Below are 18,209 nucleotides of genomic sequence, written 5' to 3' on the forward strand. Positions count from 1 at the left end.
TAACGAAACTTCACGCATGCACGATCGACGCAACGGTGTACTGTTGTAAACTTGTAAATACTTTGTAAATTGTAATTATTATGCATTGCGTCGGCGATATACGCTGAGTGGGGTGAGGGGCGTTGATAATAATTGATGCACCACGGCAGACGAAAAAGTAGTGGAGAACTGAAGAACAAGTCAGTTCCGAGAAACTACAAGCGTGAAGGACAACGAGTGCGTTGAACCACCAACCGGCACCGCCGCAGGTACCCGAGACGACGACGGCAATCTGTGCTCGCAGAGTTGTAAGCAACCGTCGTGACCCAAACGCGGGAGGAAAATGGAATTAATATTATTATTATTTACGTTTTAACATTCTATCCGGCGACCGTCACGATTTACAAAACGTCTACGGCATTTGCCGATCCGTTCGAAGTGAGTTTTTTATTCGTTCTATTATTACTACTATATCTTTTTTTATATAATATCATAATAATATTATTAGAAGTTGGCAGCAGTGGTTCGCGAGCTCATGTTCACACCGGTGGTGATGACGGTGGTGGTGGGAGTGAGGTAGGGAGGAGTGGTATATAATTCTATAACCGCCGCATTCATCAGCAGCTGTGGTCTGAACGACGTATGTGCGGCGGCGGTCTTTGCGTACGAACGACGACGTACGATATTATAATAGTCGTCATTCGAAACGGTGTTACGTCGAGAAATTAAGAGTGGGAACCTCCGATTGACGGTGGTTCGTCGGACGGGGCGACGAGACACACACACACACACACAAGCACGCCCTGTAATAATCCAAAAGATAAACAGCTGACTGCCCGTTGCAGCGGCACCCATATCGTGGCCCCACGAGTCTCGCGTACCACCGACGTCGACAAACACACACACGCACACACACACATACAGAGTTACGTACTTGTAGCAGGTGTGTGTGTGTGTACTGTGTAATATTATTGTACTCGAGCCGCCGCCGATGATGGGCTAGATGAATGAAATCGTTGAGCGTATAATATTATTATGTGTACACACATCGACAAGGACGATGCAAACGTAAAAATATAATAATAATAATAATCCGAACGATAGTAAAGAGGCGAAGAGATGCGGCGTTTTCCGACCGCTGAAAACAAAAAAACCATCGTCGCCGCCAAATAATAATGTTTAAACGGACACACACACACACACACATAATTATGTTTTATACGTCTATATAAATACAATATAATATTATTTAATCTTCACTTGCGCTTGTTGTAAAATAATTATCAATATTATAAAAGTAAAAAAAAATATCGTACATTTTTTAGCATAATATGTAATGAATATTTTTTCACCTTGCTGAGTTTTTCGCCCTCGTGATGCGGTATGAGCGTCCGGAGGTTTTGGAAACCCGCGTTTATCGACTGCATTCGTCGTCTTTCGTTGGAGTTGGCTATCTCCCGGCGCATCCGTTTCTCGTGCTCCATAGTGACGCTCATCTGGGGTGTCCTGTGGCCTACCACGATGGGTGTAAGTCCTGTTGGAGGCGAATCCACTCCTTCCTCAGACGCGTTTGTCAAACTAGACGCAAAAATCAATTTAATATCAGTATTGTTGAAACGGTATAAGGGGAAGGGAGGTGGATTACAGTGTAAACGATTTATAGTTAAGCTCCGAAAATAATCCCATGGATATCCAATAACGATAATTTACCGGAAATAGTAGGTACTATTGCTGACAACAATTATCTAACATAATTATCTAACTTCAAAAAGACGACAGGTGTAAAGAAAACCTAATTACAAGTATAGTGAATCGCGGGTGTTGTACACGGTTCTAGGTCACTTTGTATGGTCCAACATCCGAAATGCGGAAACTTTGTACTAGTCTATAAATATACGTATAACTATAAAAGCATACATAATAATACGTATAAAGTATTTATAATATAATCAGGTCTGAAACCAGGACAAATTATATTAATAATAGCTGATACGTATACCAACTGAGATAAATATCCCACAAAATATTGACCATAACATACCATACCATATAGTTTATGTTATAAGCATTTTGATACTTTTTGTACTTAATAAAATGTTTAAATTATATTTTTCAAAACTTTATATTATTAGAAGAAAATGTCATACATTAAAACATGTTTAATATCATTTGTCATGACTTGTTAATATCATAATATATTATATTTAAGAGGTGTACTATGTGTGTCTATGTATGCATAATAGCACATAGTGTTCGCATTCTGCAATGAACATTTTTACCAGACCGTACAAAGTTTCCGCGTTTTGCATTTTAAACCATGGACCGTACAGAGTGACCGTTTACCGCCGTAAACATCACAACACGTGGCAATCAAATTTTGACACCTTCCAATATAAAAGTCAATAGGATCCAAAAATCCAAAATGCTTGAGTCTAAAAGGTTATAGAGTAAAATCAGAGCGTGACGTTTTAACCACACCCCCACCATGTTCACACAATGAGATATAATTATACTGTAAATATTATATGTATTATCATAATAGTAAATTCGTATATTTAATATGATAGAATAATTACAACTAAATTTAAGAATATACGTATACATAATAATAATATTATGTAAAACTTGAAATAACTTAGGGAAGGCTAACCTTCTCTACATATTAATTATTACTGTAGGTATATACAGTCTCATATTTCACAACACGAGGTTTTTCTTAATTTGGTGGAATGACATTTTTTTATAACCGAAAGAATGAAAGGGGGCCGCTTGCGATATGATAACAACCTTTTTTTTCTTCGAAAAACAGGGGTACTAAAACTCGTATACGACGTCATTCTAATACATTTTTATTAGATAATTATATATTTATCTAATATTTCAAAATGATCCCGCTTTACTTTGTGAAACTATCACACAAATTCACCTCCAAAATCGTGTGGATCAGCAGCTGTTTTTAATTCGCCCGACCATAGTCTTTTTATTTTAAAAGTAATTATGAACCGGTGACAAGAGATGATCTGTTCAACCCAGAACTATTCCAACATTGCTAGATTGTTTGGATAGAATTAACATTGTATGTGTAGGATAAGCATTAAGCTAATAAAAAAAAGTGAAGAAATCAAAAAGTTAGAGGGCATTTTGACTGGAAACCCTGTAGGTACTACGCGGTTTTTAATTATTATCTATTGATATTCTTCGACGAATCGAAATTGTAGGTACTATACCGGTGACAACACAATTTAAAAAAGTCCACCGATATACCTACCTACCTATTATATTATGATTTATATTATAAGTTTCCTAATAAATTCTTTCACTCTGTGATTTTACTAGCATCTTACTATATTTTATCTGTAAGTAATAGGTATTGACTTAACCAAACACTAAACAAATCAAAAAATGGCAAAACAAATTGTACAGCCAACAGAGCGACAGCAGTGATTAGTATAATACATCAATCATTTTGTATTTTTTTGTAGGTAAGTACTTTTATTATGTTAGGTATTTCCTATCCATCGTAACACAATAAAATGTCAGAGCGATATAGACGAACATTAAAAAACGGAAGGGTTATATTCTGAGTTATATAAACGAGTACACGACAATGATTGGTGTTAGTCTGTTACCATACAATAGTACTGTATTTGCCACATTTTTATCAACATTGAGCCAAGAAATAGGGTTGAACGAATAGAAATTATCGATTCCGTTACTTTATTCTATACTCTACTGCCTACCGATTCGATTATTATTCAAAATAATCATCAAAACATAAGTTCATAATATAAGAGCCACTTTGTAAAACAATAATTTAAATTTTCAAAAGAACTGGGAAGTAAATACCACAGAATTATTTAGTCGCGTAATATTTCCAATTTTTAATATCACTCGCTAAAAACAACATGTGACTGCCAAACAGTAAAATTATCTCAAAAGCAACTAATTTAAAAATAGAACGCATCAGTTTTCATTCACAAAAAAATAAGACAATGAATTTGAAACTATCAGCTTTTATAAATCATTCAGGTTATTCGTTAAAAATGTACTTCTCTAGAACACCTGTTTCCCGATTTTCCATTGACACTTTCTCAGTTTATGCAAAATTGTGTTTTGTAAACAACAATGAAACCCTACTGGAATTTTCTATCAATCATTTATTTGGATTGATAAAGAAAAATAAGTATAGTGTATTAAAATTGTTATTTATTTTAAACAGAAAACTCATAAGGTTAGGTACCTATATTAAGCAATTATACATTTATACATATTATAATAGTTTCAACTATTTCTAAGTCCAATTGTGAATATAGTAAGCAAGAAATTTAATAGTAATTCGGTATTTATATACAACGCGGGTAGATACAATTCGTAAAATATACAAGTGTTAACGCATAGTTTACGAATATTTACAAATATTTTTTAAGCATTCATCATTGCATTTTCTACTGGTAAAAATATGAAGGTACCATAACCCTGGTGGTCATTATTAAAACGTATTACAAATATGAAATTGATTTTTTTTTTTTTAGTTGCCATGTAAAACTCTAGACTCAGAACGGTGTATATTCGAGAGTACATTGACAGTTTAGACGTAAGTATATCACACACAGAACAACATGCAACCTGGTGGAAAAGAATATTTAACACTACGTGTGGATAAAAAACTACACTACTAATAGACATCTGAACATGGGAAATTTAGTCAACGTTTGACAGAATACGCGTAAGAAACTTAACCTTATCGAGCGTCAGTGACCAAGCCACGCGTGATTAAGAAGATATTTTTAAGACCAAAAGTTGGGTTGTAGGAATTTAACATTATAATATACTCGTATATACCTAACCTAAAACGGACGCAATCGCAATAAAAGTAAGATAGGTAGGTGGACATAGGATGACGTCATGTCTATGGTCGTTTTATAATCAGTTTGATTTTTTTTCGAACTCGTTTCGGCGCGATCAGCACGCAAGCCTCGCATTCCCTCTTCCTCCTCTTAAGTCTTACCGTCGCTGTAGCCCGTGGACGACTCGTTTATTATTTCTTTCTATTTTTTCGCGTGTCCGTGTCCTTGTGCGGTTTATTATTATTATTTTTATTTTTCTTAGCCATAAATAATCACACCGTCTGGCCCCCTCCGCCCACCAACCATTGAAATCACACGTTTCGTTCCGTCCTGGACTATACACATTATTATCTCCGTTCGTCAGCTGTAAACGGCGGCGGCTGCGGCCGAGTACGCCGCCTCGACGACGCCGTGACCTCCAGACGGGATGGGTAGCGACGGCGACGGCGGTGACGCTCTGCCCACGGACGGACGGGCGAAATCGAGCGCGCGCGCACTGCCGACCGCAGACGGCTGTCGGCGGGTCTTGATCGCTCCGACCGTCCGTGCCCCGCACCTCCGGCCAGCGCGCACGAAACCACGCTCGCCGGCCGGCCGGTGTGCGGCCTTCCTTCCTTCCACGAGGGCCACCTAGAATAATACCGAGCGTGGCCTACATAGCCATGTCGCCGGCCGGCCGGCCTCTGACACCAAATAAATAAATAGCCAACCAAACACCACGGCGGGACACATCGTTCAACCGTCATCTATATAATCGTGGTTATTATTGTTATTATTACACGACACCGGTGTGCACGCCGCCGTTTTGACAGCTGTGCCCGCCGAAACCGGTTGCCGGCGGCGACTAGTACACACACCGGCGCACAAGAGAGCGCGCGCGGTGAGGACGACGACAACAATAGGGGAGGACAGCTGGCCCAACAGCTGGATGCCGGCGACCGACCGACCATCTGCCGCGCGTTTGATCCAGGCTGCTTTAGTAGTCGGGGAGTTCGGGACGATCTAACCAGAGGATTGTTCGCGAAAAATAAAATGAGAATTCCTATTTGGGAAAAACGCTCCTGTAAAACGATGATTGCAATGGAATAATAATTGCAAACTACGATTTCTGTCCACGCGGAGTCGACTACCGATCGCCGACCATTCGGCAATATTGCGTATTACAACTACTCTCGTCAATCGTCATCACAGGCGGCAGTCGATTGGAAATGATAAACAACACTGGTTTTGTTATCGATTATTTGTTTTTATTTTTGCGCATTGATAAAGATACCGCACACAACAGCTGACGGGCGTGTACAACACGGTAGATAACTATGTTCACGCACACACACACACATGCAAACGGAATCGAAAACCTAACCGACGTTCGTCTGCATAACGTCCCGAAAATCCTTCACCCCATTCCCTCCCCCCAAAAAACAACAGAAAATTCCGCTCACCTGCAATAGTTCAAGTCCTCGTGGTCGTAATGCTGCAAATCGTCGAAACGATCTTCCGATCTGATCGTTATGGCCGTGTCCATGATACGTGCGAAACGTCGGACCGACGTCGGGCGCCCGCGAGACGATGGCAAACCGGACGGGCGGCGGTTTTCGGGCGTTTGTTTTGGCGAGGGGGTAGCGCACGGTCAGAACAAACTGATTTCCCCCTTGTTTTTTTCCTCTCCAAACGACGACACGCACACGAACTGTTATTATTCCACGGTCGTCGATATTATAATATTATTAAAAATTATTATTATATTATCTCGATTATTGTCGCCTGGCGGACGAAGCGAAAATCCCGAAGGGTTGCGCGCGGTTTCGTCGGCGGGGCGTTCGTACGGCGACGGCGGCGGTTTGCCCGGCAACGGGGAGCTGACGAGGAAAAAAAATGGCGCGCGCGCGTAACCGATGCACGTACGTACGCCAACACAATGAACTACGTTATGGCGGGAAACAGCTGTGCGCTGCGCCGCGCACCGATACCGCCGCCAGAGCGACGTGCGCGTATTCGTACGCCGCGCACGCGGCCACCATGTTTTTCCCGACATTTTTCGCGCCCGGCGGCTTTTGGAAGTGGTTACGGCATGACGTACAGGATACTGATGTGGGCCATCTGATCGGTGGTAGCCAAAACGGCCTTAAAAGCTGATAAACGGCCTTTCCGGCATGGGTACTGCTCACATGCGGGCCGGCCCGTCAGCGGTGGTGGGGATAGACCGGACGGGTGTACGGCGATGGTATTGCGACCGGCCGAGGATCGCGGTGGGCCGTTGACGTCCGCCAGGGAGCGACACTGTGTTCAGACGTAAAATGTGAATCATTCCGCCGACCGTGAAAAGCACACAATACACAGATAAAAGAATACAATACGTGTACGCCACTACGCCCTCCCCTTCCAATTTTTTTTTCAAATTCCGCGACGTTACGAGTCACGACTCGAAATGAGGAAATTTCTCGAATTCCTGTCGGAAACGTCCAAAAATGTTAGCATTTGACCATCGGTATTGCCGACCGTTCCGTTTTTGGGGTATTGTGGGCACACAGTCCGAGAACTATATCTGTACTCAATAAATACTTACCTGTCCGCTGCCCTACCTACCTAACTTGCCTGATACATCAAAAATATAATTATATAATATTGTCAAAGTTTGTTTGGTAGGTATTTGCTATAAAATTGTAATGCATCAATTCACCGACGGGGGGAAATCCGGAAATGGTACGAACGTTTTTCGGGGATATAAAGGAATACTTGATATTTTAACGCGCATGTTGCATTATTAAATGTTATAATTTATAACCGTTTTGGGGAAGTTGATAATTATGGCTCGACAGTCGACACTCACAGCTATATTAACCTCGATAATAATATTATAGTTTAAATTTTTGATCGCCATTGTTGGTATCCCGTGGCGTGCTGAACTTTTTCCCCATGTGGGGCCTACTCAATAGTATTATAGGTACCTAACTGAGTATCGTTCACATTACACGTAGTTTGGTAGACATAATTCAGAGAATATTATATTCAACCACAAGTTTTATTTCAAGTAATACTTATCAACATTTCCAACAAATCGCCGACCTACCCACCATTTTCAAGTGGGGCCTAGCCTAGGCCACCTATATAGGTGACATTAGTGACATTTCTACACGCCACTGAATAAATAAAAATTGTATATATGTATGGTGGTACCAATGTAGGATCCATAAAAATTATGACAATTTTGACTTTAACAATAATTATGACTCATGTATGATTTTCTTATACATGTGCACGCCATTTATTGTAAATAATTAATACATATAATAAATGTCTAAAAATAATATAATAATAAATAATAAGTTAAGTATCATTGTCGTCTTAACGTTGGAAATTGATTTTTTATTTTCATGAGTAATCGGCTCTCGGTAGATTGCAATATTGTCAAAAAATCACAAGAGCGGCGTCATAAATCATTAGTACTAAACTATACTTGAATAGATTGTGACTGTATTACAATATTATAACAACATCTAATTCTAATAATGCGTACAGATTATTGCTTAGTAAATATAAAAAAAAGGCCACAGTGGTGATGGGAAGGGTACATATTAAACTCCCTTCCCACCATGATTGCCATTAACTGTTAATCAATATAAATATTAAAATTATATGCAAGTTGAACAGAAAAAAATTAAACATACATATTAAACACAAACTAATAATATTACAGTACTAAATATTTGAATTTATCACATTGTAAGGTTAATAAAAAAATAAAAAAATTGTATTCAAATTGTACAAATCTTCCTAGTAATGTTTTAATTTGTAATATTTTATACAAGTGATTTCTTAAATAAATGAAGTCAACAGATTAAAAGCTCAACAATACTTTAGTCATATGTCTCTAATAAGAATTAGTAAAATAAAACTAATATTGGTGTTAATAACATGAAACTCTCATGTATACTATAATAAATAATTTAACATGATTTAGAATATTACAATCGTTCGTAAAAAAATTAAATTTTTTTAAAAATAATGAATAATATTGAATATTATATCAATCAGAGTTAAAAAAACTAGTTGAGCAAAAATGATTTCCATTATTAGTCTGTTATTGTTTCTAATTATATTAAAATACAAATTAAAACTATTTAACCAATCTAAATCGAATAGTGTTCACTTGTTCACTAGACTATTTAGTATTTTAACTATAAATACATATTTATTTAACATTTAGTTTAATTCGATCTAATAATCATAGGTAGTAATAATAATTATTATCATAAATTATCATTATAAATATTATAATATAAATTATGTTTGCGTATAAAACCACAAACACAAGTTATAAGATCAATTCACAGGTATTTTTTTCTTTTAGTTTTGTTTTTTAATTTTTGTATAAGATCAAATATTTTCAGTGATGGGCCAACTTTATTTCCTGTCATGTGTATAATTTCTTCTTTGGTGAGATTCAACAGTTGTATACCATCAATATTCTGCAAACAAAATTTTTAATAGCACAAAAATGATAAAATATAAACATTTTCGACAAACTATTTACTTGGCTTAAAAAAACATCACAGTATGTAGCACACTGATTAAAAAGTAAAAACTCAGATACATCTTTTTCACTCCATATATTTATATCTTTTTCCAAAAATGATCGTTTTAGTTCATCTTCTTCTTTAATACTTGTTGCATTCTTAGAACAAATAAGTGTTAATTAATATTATTAAGTTTAAAATATTATATAATATTTCCTCAAAATTAAATGTTTCTAAATATATTTTAGTCAATGTTCCAAGATGGTATGGATATATTATAAATCATTTTTGTCTAAATAATTCAAATTAAAAAATATACTAACATTTACACTAGCAACTGGTAGAGATTGATCTGGACCTAAAGATTCTGCTGCTGAAACTGGACTTCGTACACAAGTTATTTTATTGTCAGCAGTCCATTTCTGAGAGACCTAAATAAAATAATATTAGTATTGTCTCATAATAATAATGTGTATATTATTACGTCCACAGAAGTATAACAAGAAGTAGGAACCTTTGTATGAACTATTAAAGGTGGTACAGTAACTTTTTTGGCTGGTACACGTTGATGTTTCCTTGATTTTTTTTTTTTATGTTTACTAGGTCGATGCTCTAATATAAAAATTTAATTAAATCAATTTTAGTCAAACAAGTTTAAGTTTATTTTACAATCATTACCTTGAATGGTTTGTGTGATAGGTCCTTCTAATTTATAACCAACTAATTCACACCAGCCAACTGGAAATATATCAGATGAGCAACAATCTAACCATTGGTTGAAGTCATTTTCCCATCCATCAAAATGAACTTCTATTAACCGCCCCGCTGTTCTTACTACAGTTGCCACACATATTAAATGAGGATTCATTAAATCAGTACACTCAAGTTTCATACCGCATTTAAATCCATGATTAGGTATTTCCTAAAGACGATTTTTAATTAAAATGTATGGGTATTAACACAATCATATATTACTAATTAACATAATATGAAGCATTATTTATTTATAATAATTAATAGGCAATTATTTTGTATATAAATTTAAATTAAATTTAAAAAGTAATATGTTATTATATATTATTAAACACATGTTACATAAATTTATATATATATTTTTTTAAGAGTTTTTATCAATTCAGTAAACACATGTGATATCAAACCATTCTGATATTATACTATAAATATTTTAATATATAGATTGCCAGAGTAAATAAATCAGGATATAAGTTATTTATTTTCACAATTTTAAATACAGTAAAAATGTTTAGAGTGTCATCAGTTAACAAGCACAACATCTTGAGTTCTGGCTGAATTTCCAATATATTTTTGTGTAGTGTCTTGTACAATTTTAATGGTCAAATGTGATAAAACTATGATTGAGGTCCTTTTGATGTCGTGCACTAAGCATTTTCTACTGTACTTAAAAAGTAATTAATAGTTGATAATACATAATTAAAACAAGCATGTGTTATATTATGACTGTTGTACTTCCCCACAAACCTATGTTCATTTATGTTATTATATAATTTATTAATTATACAATAATAAATGTATAAATCATACCATATCAAAGAGATGTTCTGGAGCTGCTATACTACTAGAATTTACTAGATAGTCTTTCCATACAAAAGGGTTAATAGAATTTTGAGGTGGTTTTAAATTAATACCATGCGCTTTACAAAATCCAGCTGGCATAATACTTGCAGATGTACAATGATAACAAAACCAATCTTTTGGTGTACTATTATAAAAGTCAATAGAGATCATTAAATAGCCGTCATTCAGCACCTAGAACATTAAAAACGTAAATATTTTTCTCAATAGATATTATATTTTAAGCAAAGTAATGTTTTCATCATTACTTTCATAATAGTTGCAACACATATTGATGCAAGGTTTAAAGGATCAATTGCTTCCAGTTTCATTCCAACTTGAAATCCTGACTTAAATGGTATTGATATTGGAAAAAGATCTTCTGTAGCATCATCTTTATCACGTAAGCCTTTTGATGTTCTATCACAATATTCATCAGGAGCACACAAACTATGACCTACTCGACCAGCCCAACCAACTGGATGAATTAATGGTGAGTCTTCATGTACCCAAAATACTATAAATTATATAATTTTAATTTATAATTTATATTTTATTTATAAAACTGCATTAAACTATAAATATATTAGTTCTTCAAGATTAAATTAAGAGGGTGTTAATGCAATGTTATTTTCTTTCTTAGGACCACTCGCAACATAGACAAAACGCATTCATTTAAAATCTTTTTTTTTGTTTATGTGTTTAAGTAATCTTAGAGTAAAATCATCCAATACAAAAACTATAGAGAATAACATTTTTGTAGGTATTACGACAAAATAGATAGGTATCATCACAGTTTTTTAATAAGCATCCTCCACTCTTTTTTCTTATTAGTTGTCAATAATATACATACATGTATAACATAGAAAAAAATTAACCAATTAGACGTCAAGAACTACGACATGGACCAGAGATGAAGGAAAATCGGATACTGAACAAAACTATTACAACTGTGTCGATACCAATCATCTATTTTGTCATGGTATTACTTATCATTTATCAAATTGCCTAAATAAATGTTTTAAAACCATTTAACGACCAATTAAATTTATTAAATTTATTTTTAAAGTCAGCCTGTCATATTACAAAATATTACCTAAAAATCATAAAAAACTATTGTACATGAATGCATTTCATCTATGTTGATTGTTGAGCATTGGTCTGAGAGAAAACAAATATTGCACTACTGAAATCCTCTTAACTACTATAACCTGTCTCACATAAGTGTAACCTCAGATAACGGAGTTCAGCTCTCAATGGGTGTGCATGTCATTAAAGCGAAGCGAGCCGAGTGTTCTACTCTCGGGAGTCGGAAACATCACTTTAATATTCAAACGACCGCATAACTTACATTTTATTAAGTTTAATACAGTAGAGCAATTTATCGGCTGCAGCTGATCGGAAACAAAAGCTGACAAAACCAATTTAATTGAGAGCTTTGATTTGACCGAACTAGACAAAAATCGGTTACTGCCAGAGGTTACTCTTGTATGAGAGAGTAGTGTATATGTGTGTACAAAATAAGTTCTTACCCTGTTCTTCATCATCATAATACCTTAGTTCTAACCGTTTACCAATTATATTAAGAATTTTGGCTACCTTAACTTTTGATATATGTTCTTTATCAATTAATTCCAAATTTAAATCAATTCTGAAACACAACAATATATAATTAAGTAAATATATTTAAATAAGTTGAAAATGTATACTAGTTTACTAAAATGTTACCGAAATTTTGACTTCAGAGATTCAAATATTTTTAAACGAAAATTTGTAGGCAATGTTCTAGCTCCTGTTAAACGCTTGACTAAAAAATCTTTCCAATCACAATGTTTTGATTGAATAGCTAAAAAATGTTAAGTCAATTAAACAATAATATACAATTTAACTTATTAAATATAATACTTACACTTAGGAGGTATTAATGGTTTACCCCTCGTAGCACACCAACCAACTGGATGTACAACACAAGAACATAAATTTACCCAAAAATCGCTACTATCTTCTGATTCATACCCCTCATAACGTAACTTTGCTTTATATCCTAAAAACAAAGTTACATTAATTTCTTTCTATAAATAAACATAACATATATAATGTATATAAAAAAACACAAACCTGCAATATTAACTATAGAAGCAACCCAATAGTAGTCAGGAAATTCTTCACTAAAATTATCACAATCTGTATTTACAACTTCAACTTTAATTCCAACTGCTATATCATCCCAACAGTCGGCCATAGGAGCCTATTTATTAAATTAATTTTGTGTCAAAACTATACGTATAAGCTATTATCTATATTAATACATACATAACGGAAACATTGAACAGGAACAACATCATCATTTTTGTTAGTCAAATCTTTCACCCAATCATATGTTTGAGGAATTGGACGACATGGTTTTTTATCAGGAGGAAACAATAAATCTTCTTCAATGGGATATGTAGTAAAAGAAAGTGAATCATCAGATTCAGATTCATCTTCCATAATTTGGTGAGCTTTAACCTCGCTTTTTTCAGCAGGAATAAGGTAATTACTGACATCAATTTTAGGCTAAAAAAAAATAAGAAAGCAATAAATTAGTTTTGCATAATATGTGTTAAGAAATCGTTTTAGTTGTTATAGACAATAGTTCATAGAACAAACTGCCCAACAATATTTATTTTAACATAGTAATAAAGCGTATTTAAGCGTAATAAATAAAAATGTTATATAAATATTATGTTTCATGTACTTGTAAATATTAAAGGACATAAATACATTTATTTCTAACTAATATTCAATGTAAATTCTTTAGTTCCTAATGCAAACATTTTTAAATTCAAAAACATACCATTTCAGTAAATACATGTTCATCTTTTACAGAAGTAGAAGATGATTCTAGTTCTTCAGAAATATCTTTATTTTGAGATTCCCCGGACCAATAGATTGCAGACTTTTCCATTGTTGCTTTAACACAAGCTTGACTGCAGAAATTTCTTAGTTTTGTGTAAAATGAATGTTTAACACCAATGGCACCGCAATTTATACAAACAGCTGTAAAAATATAATAATTATGTACATTTACTATTTAAATTTTTTTTATTTAGCAAAAATAAAACAATTTATTTTAAAAGTATGTGAAAGGTGACATTTGATTTTGATTTTGATATTAATATATATATATATATGTATATTTAATTAGTTGATTTTTAAAATATGCAATATAATAATAAAAACAAAAATTATATTCTAAGAAAAAATTCTAAAAATTATTGACGATACAAGATAATATCTATTACTGGTACATTAGTTATTTATGATTCTTTTTTTTTTCATCTGATTAATACAATTTATAAATCTAAATCAGTTGTTATCAAACTATTATGATAATTACTAATTCTAGTGGATACTATTTGAAATATTACTGTTTGTAAATAAATTGATAGAACAATGTATAAGCTCAAAGAATAATATTACCTCTTCCTTCTTTTTCAATAGGTAACATGTTAGGATCTGAATCTCTTTGATATGCAATAGGAGTTTTCAATTTTAATGCAGGATTTTGAATAGGTTTAATTTTGCGAGAGGTAGGTGCATTTATTTTTCTTCCTTGTTCACAAATCCCAATGTTCTGAATACCACGTGCAGCTTGGAATTTCCATATTCCATTTGAGTTATCCATATCCTTTGGATGATTGTATAACATGTAATTGTTCAATTCCTAAACATATAATTGGATTTAGTTCTGTTAAAACTAATAACTAATATTATATACAGTACATTCTTAATGTCAAATACAAAGTATATTAAGTTAAAATATTTGTTCCCTTGCATAATGCATGTACATGTATATTGTATACGACTGCAATACAATGTATATTCAAATTTAATAGATATTTTTAATTATTTAATAAAAAATGTGAATCTTCTTCCTAACTATTGTACAATATATCATCCATAGTAGTAATGAGTACTAACTTGGACAATCATTGAGCGCTTTTAAATTGAACTGTATTGTATTTTGGTAAATTGTATTTGAAGTAATTTTAAACTATTTAATAAAATATTATTTAGGTAAGTATAAAATATATTATACCGAAATACTTTTAAATCAATTAACTAAATTAGAAATATTTATAACAAACAATAAAGTTAAATTTAGTTTCAACTCCATCTGTAATTCATTTTTAGTAAAAACTAAAATAAAATAAAATAATTTTGGTGTATATATTTCAGCTATTTGACATAAGTAGAAAGTATGTATGATAATTTATTACAATCAGCTTCTTACTACCTAACACGTTACAAGTTTTTACTAAGTATGGGTTATTGTATTATTACTTAAATTTTTAAGCATGTATAAATTATAATCAATTACATAACTCAATACTAAAAATGTGTCAAGCATTTATATATTTAAAAAATATGTAGCTGCAGTAAATTGAATAGTTATAAATACGTATACTAACCATGCTAGGTTGAATAGTTTCCGTCTGTGGCATAGAGTTATCAAAAAACGCCGGATCTATAGCTGCAGTATGTTCATTTTCAGAGTGGGGAATAAACATATTATTGTCTCCATTCATCCATACAAAATTCATGTGATCTAAGATCAAATATTGAATAGTTTGAAATTAATATTGATATTCTGATTTTTAAATATAATTAAAATTCTATATTATGAGGTACTTATTTTAAATACAAATTATAATAATTGATACAATTAAGAACAACTTATTATTTTTAAAAATAATTAATTAGGAGGTAGATGAATTATGTAGGTATACATAAATATATATTATATATTATCTACCTACCTATATAGATATTATTTTAGGATTTAACTTTAAATATTCATATGTTAATGCTTTTTATAAAAACCATTCAAGGTGATCAATTAAACCCATATTATTATAGATGGATACAAAACCATAGAAATCAACCAGTAACTAAATTTAATGAATAATTAATAACTTCAAAATAATATTTATATAAAATACAGTATAAGTAGGTATAAAGGTTGACATAATTTTTTTATTATTATTTGGATATATATTTAAAATTAATAGAACGTAAATAGTGCGTCTTATAACTTCTGCAATAATTGGAATTTGGTTAACCTAAATTGTATCTAGTTAATGACCTTAATTAATCTTTTGATCACTATTTTAGAGAAAGAATTGTTCTCATAGTTGAAATACCAACAAATAGTCACAACATGAATGTTTAAGAAATAAACTAGTTTGTAAAATTGTTTACCTTTATGAACCGGATAATCCATTGTTGTATAGTGTAGATCAAAACCACTAATCGAAATTCTTAAACTGAAAATGGTAATGGCATAGGATCGACATCGAACACAACAAACGAATAAGTCATGCGTAGAACATCACATCAACGATCGACGTGTGAATTTGTTTCATCGTAAAAATGTTTAGCCACCAAACACACGGTACATTTTTGCAAATAATAGAGCAGGCATTAGACGAACGGAAAATAAAAGAAAGACAAACATACGCCAGTTGCCAGTAATTGATAACAATTTGACCACAGGGTTGGTGGCGGAAGAGAGATGTGTGCAGTATCAGAACGTATTATGATAACAATGATAACAATTTATAACTAATATTGCCAATATATGTACCGTTATAATTCATAACTCTTTAGTCTTTGCTGCACGGTGAGTCACAACATGTCCCACCGTGCCACTCAGAGATACGACAACGCATTTATTTTCATAAACGCGAATCCGCCGGACAAACGACGTTACCTCGTCCGGCGGTTGTTACAAAGGTACATTGTTACAATTATATTTTTGACGATAATCGATAAACTTATAAACACAAATCATATTTCAAGCGGCGTTGACGTCCCGGTTCCATGTGATCCCACACTTTCGGCAAAGCTGGAACCGGTGGTCGTGACGTCTTTGTCAGTGTTCGGAAAAAAACAGTTTTTTTCATTTTAAACAAAAAAACAGTTTTTTATTCATTTCTGATGTTTTTTTTGTTTTAAACAAAATAATTTTTTTGTTTTTTTCAATTGTTTTGAACATGTTTAAAACATGTTTTAAACATGTTTTAAAACAATAAAAAAATTGTTATAATTTACTTTGAAAGGACAATGGAAAATTGCAACAGTCGATAATGTGATTATTGATTTGCTTAAAAATATATCATATGAAATGTCATTTACTTCACTAATGGACATTGATTAGGTTAGCCTATGCTTCTATATAATATACTAATGTCTAATATACTACACGTGAATGCATATTGCATTTTTAAAATGAATAAATAATTGGGTAATTACTAATTTGTATTAAGTACTAGGTACTAACCATTTAAATAAAACTATAATAATAATATAGAAATTGGACTGTTAAATTATCAAATATCAATAGAACAAAAATTAAATTGAATTATAATTTAACATAATTAGTATAGGTAATTAGTTGTTATTAAAAAAATAATTTAAATAATAACATGTGGCACCTATTTTTTTTTTAAGTTTTAAAAGAATTTATAAAAAAACATTTTTAAACATATAACATAAAAAAACATGTTTTAAACAATCTGTTTTAAACATGTTGTTTTAAACACACAATGTTTAATTTCAATTGTTTAAAACATGTTTAAAACAAATGTTTTTTAACAAAATGTTTAAAACTGCGAACCCTGGTCTTTGTCCGTCCTTCTCCTTGTATAGTTTACCCTACTTACTAGTTACTATTATTTGTGAAATATGGATTTAAAATTCAAATGTTATAATTTTAAAAACAACATAGTATAAAGATTTTATTGTAACTTGTAGGGTAAAAAACATATTATTTAATTTATAAACCATTAGAACCAAAATTAATACAGATATTATATTATATTAGTTATAGCTTAAAAAACATTTGTGACTGGATTTTTAATATTTTTTAAACGTCATTGTAACAATATAGTAGGAGCCTTGTATTACATTTTCAAGCTTTTTTACCCAACAAATATTAGCACAGAATAGATTAAATAAAAAAAAACCTAACCTTTTTTTTTTATAGATTTAATCTATTCTGTGATATTAATATACCGACAAAATAAGTCAAAAAATATAATTTTATCATATCTAACACTTATTACGATAAACCTATGGTTTATTTTGAGATATAATAATAGTCTATATTATGGTATGCAATATCTTATACGGTGGGTTTTTAACTCGAATCATATACTAATGATCTAAGGTTTTTAATTTGTATAGCTGTATGCGTCGTTATCTACATAGAAAATATTGATATTTATGG

General features: G+C 32.4%; 2 protein-coding genes across 3 annotated transcripts in view; both read right to left on the minus strand.

Moving 5' to 3' along the window:
• LOC100161809 (transcription factor AP-4) overlaps nucleotides 1-6,918 on the minus strand; it is a 36,204-nt gene extending 29,286 nt beyond the window's left edge. Inside the window, exons 1-2 of the mRNA XM_001945263.5 lie at nucleotides 6,269-6,918; nucleotides 1,332-1,557 (exon numbers count right to left, since the gene is read on the minus strand). Coding sequence (XP_001945298.2) covers nucleotides 1,332-1,557; nucleotides 6,269-6,351 — 309 coding nt within the window. The 5' untranslated portion in view covers nucleotides 6,352-6,918. The remainder of the gene's footprint in view (nucleotides 1-1,331; nucleotides 1,558-6,268) is intronic.
• A 1,146-nt stretch (nucleotides 6,919-8,064) lies between these two features.
• LOC100167800 (polycomb protein Sfmbt) lies at nucleotides 8,065-16,452 on the minus strand. Of its 2 annotated transcripts, none has more exons than XM_001946014.5 (16): nucleotides 16,181-16,452; nucleotides 15,391-15,527; nucleotides 14,399-14,642; nucleotides 13,773-13,975; nucleotides 13,250-13,492; nucleotides 13,055-13,184; nucleotides 12,846-12,980; nucleotides 12,665-12,782; nucleotides 12,469-12,587; nucleotides 11,206-11,453; nucleotides 10,907-11,131; nucleotides 10,022-10,265; nucleotides 9,828-9,955; nucleotides 9,667-9,774; nucleotides 9,361-9,501; nucleotides 8,065-9,295 (listed from the first exon to the last, which is right to left on the minus strand). In XM_001946014.5, the coding sequence occupies exons 1-16, from the start codon at nucleotides 16,200-16,202 to the stop codon at nucleotides 9,155-9,157; spliced, it is 2,586 nt and encodes an 861-aa protein (XP_001946049.2). In that variant the 5' UTR covers nucleotides 16,203-16,452; the 3' UTR covers nucleotides 8,065-9,154. The 2 variants fall into 2 exon arrangements, with proteins under 2 accessions (XP_001946049.2, XP_003243184.1); XM_003243136.4 differs by having other exon boundaries at nucleotides 9,858-9,955; nucleotides 16,181-16,372.
• Nucleotides 16,453-18,209: the final 1,757 nt, after the last annotated feature.

This window comes from Acyrthosiphon pisum, chromosome A1 (genome assembly GCF_005508785.2).
Source record: "Acyrthosiphon pisum isolate AL4f chromosome A1, pea_aphid_22Mar2018_4r6ur, whole genome shotgun sequence".
NCBI lineage: Eukaryota > Metazoa > Arthropoda > Insecta > Hemiptera > Aphididae > Acyrthosiphon > Acyrthosiphon pisum.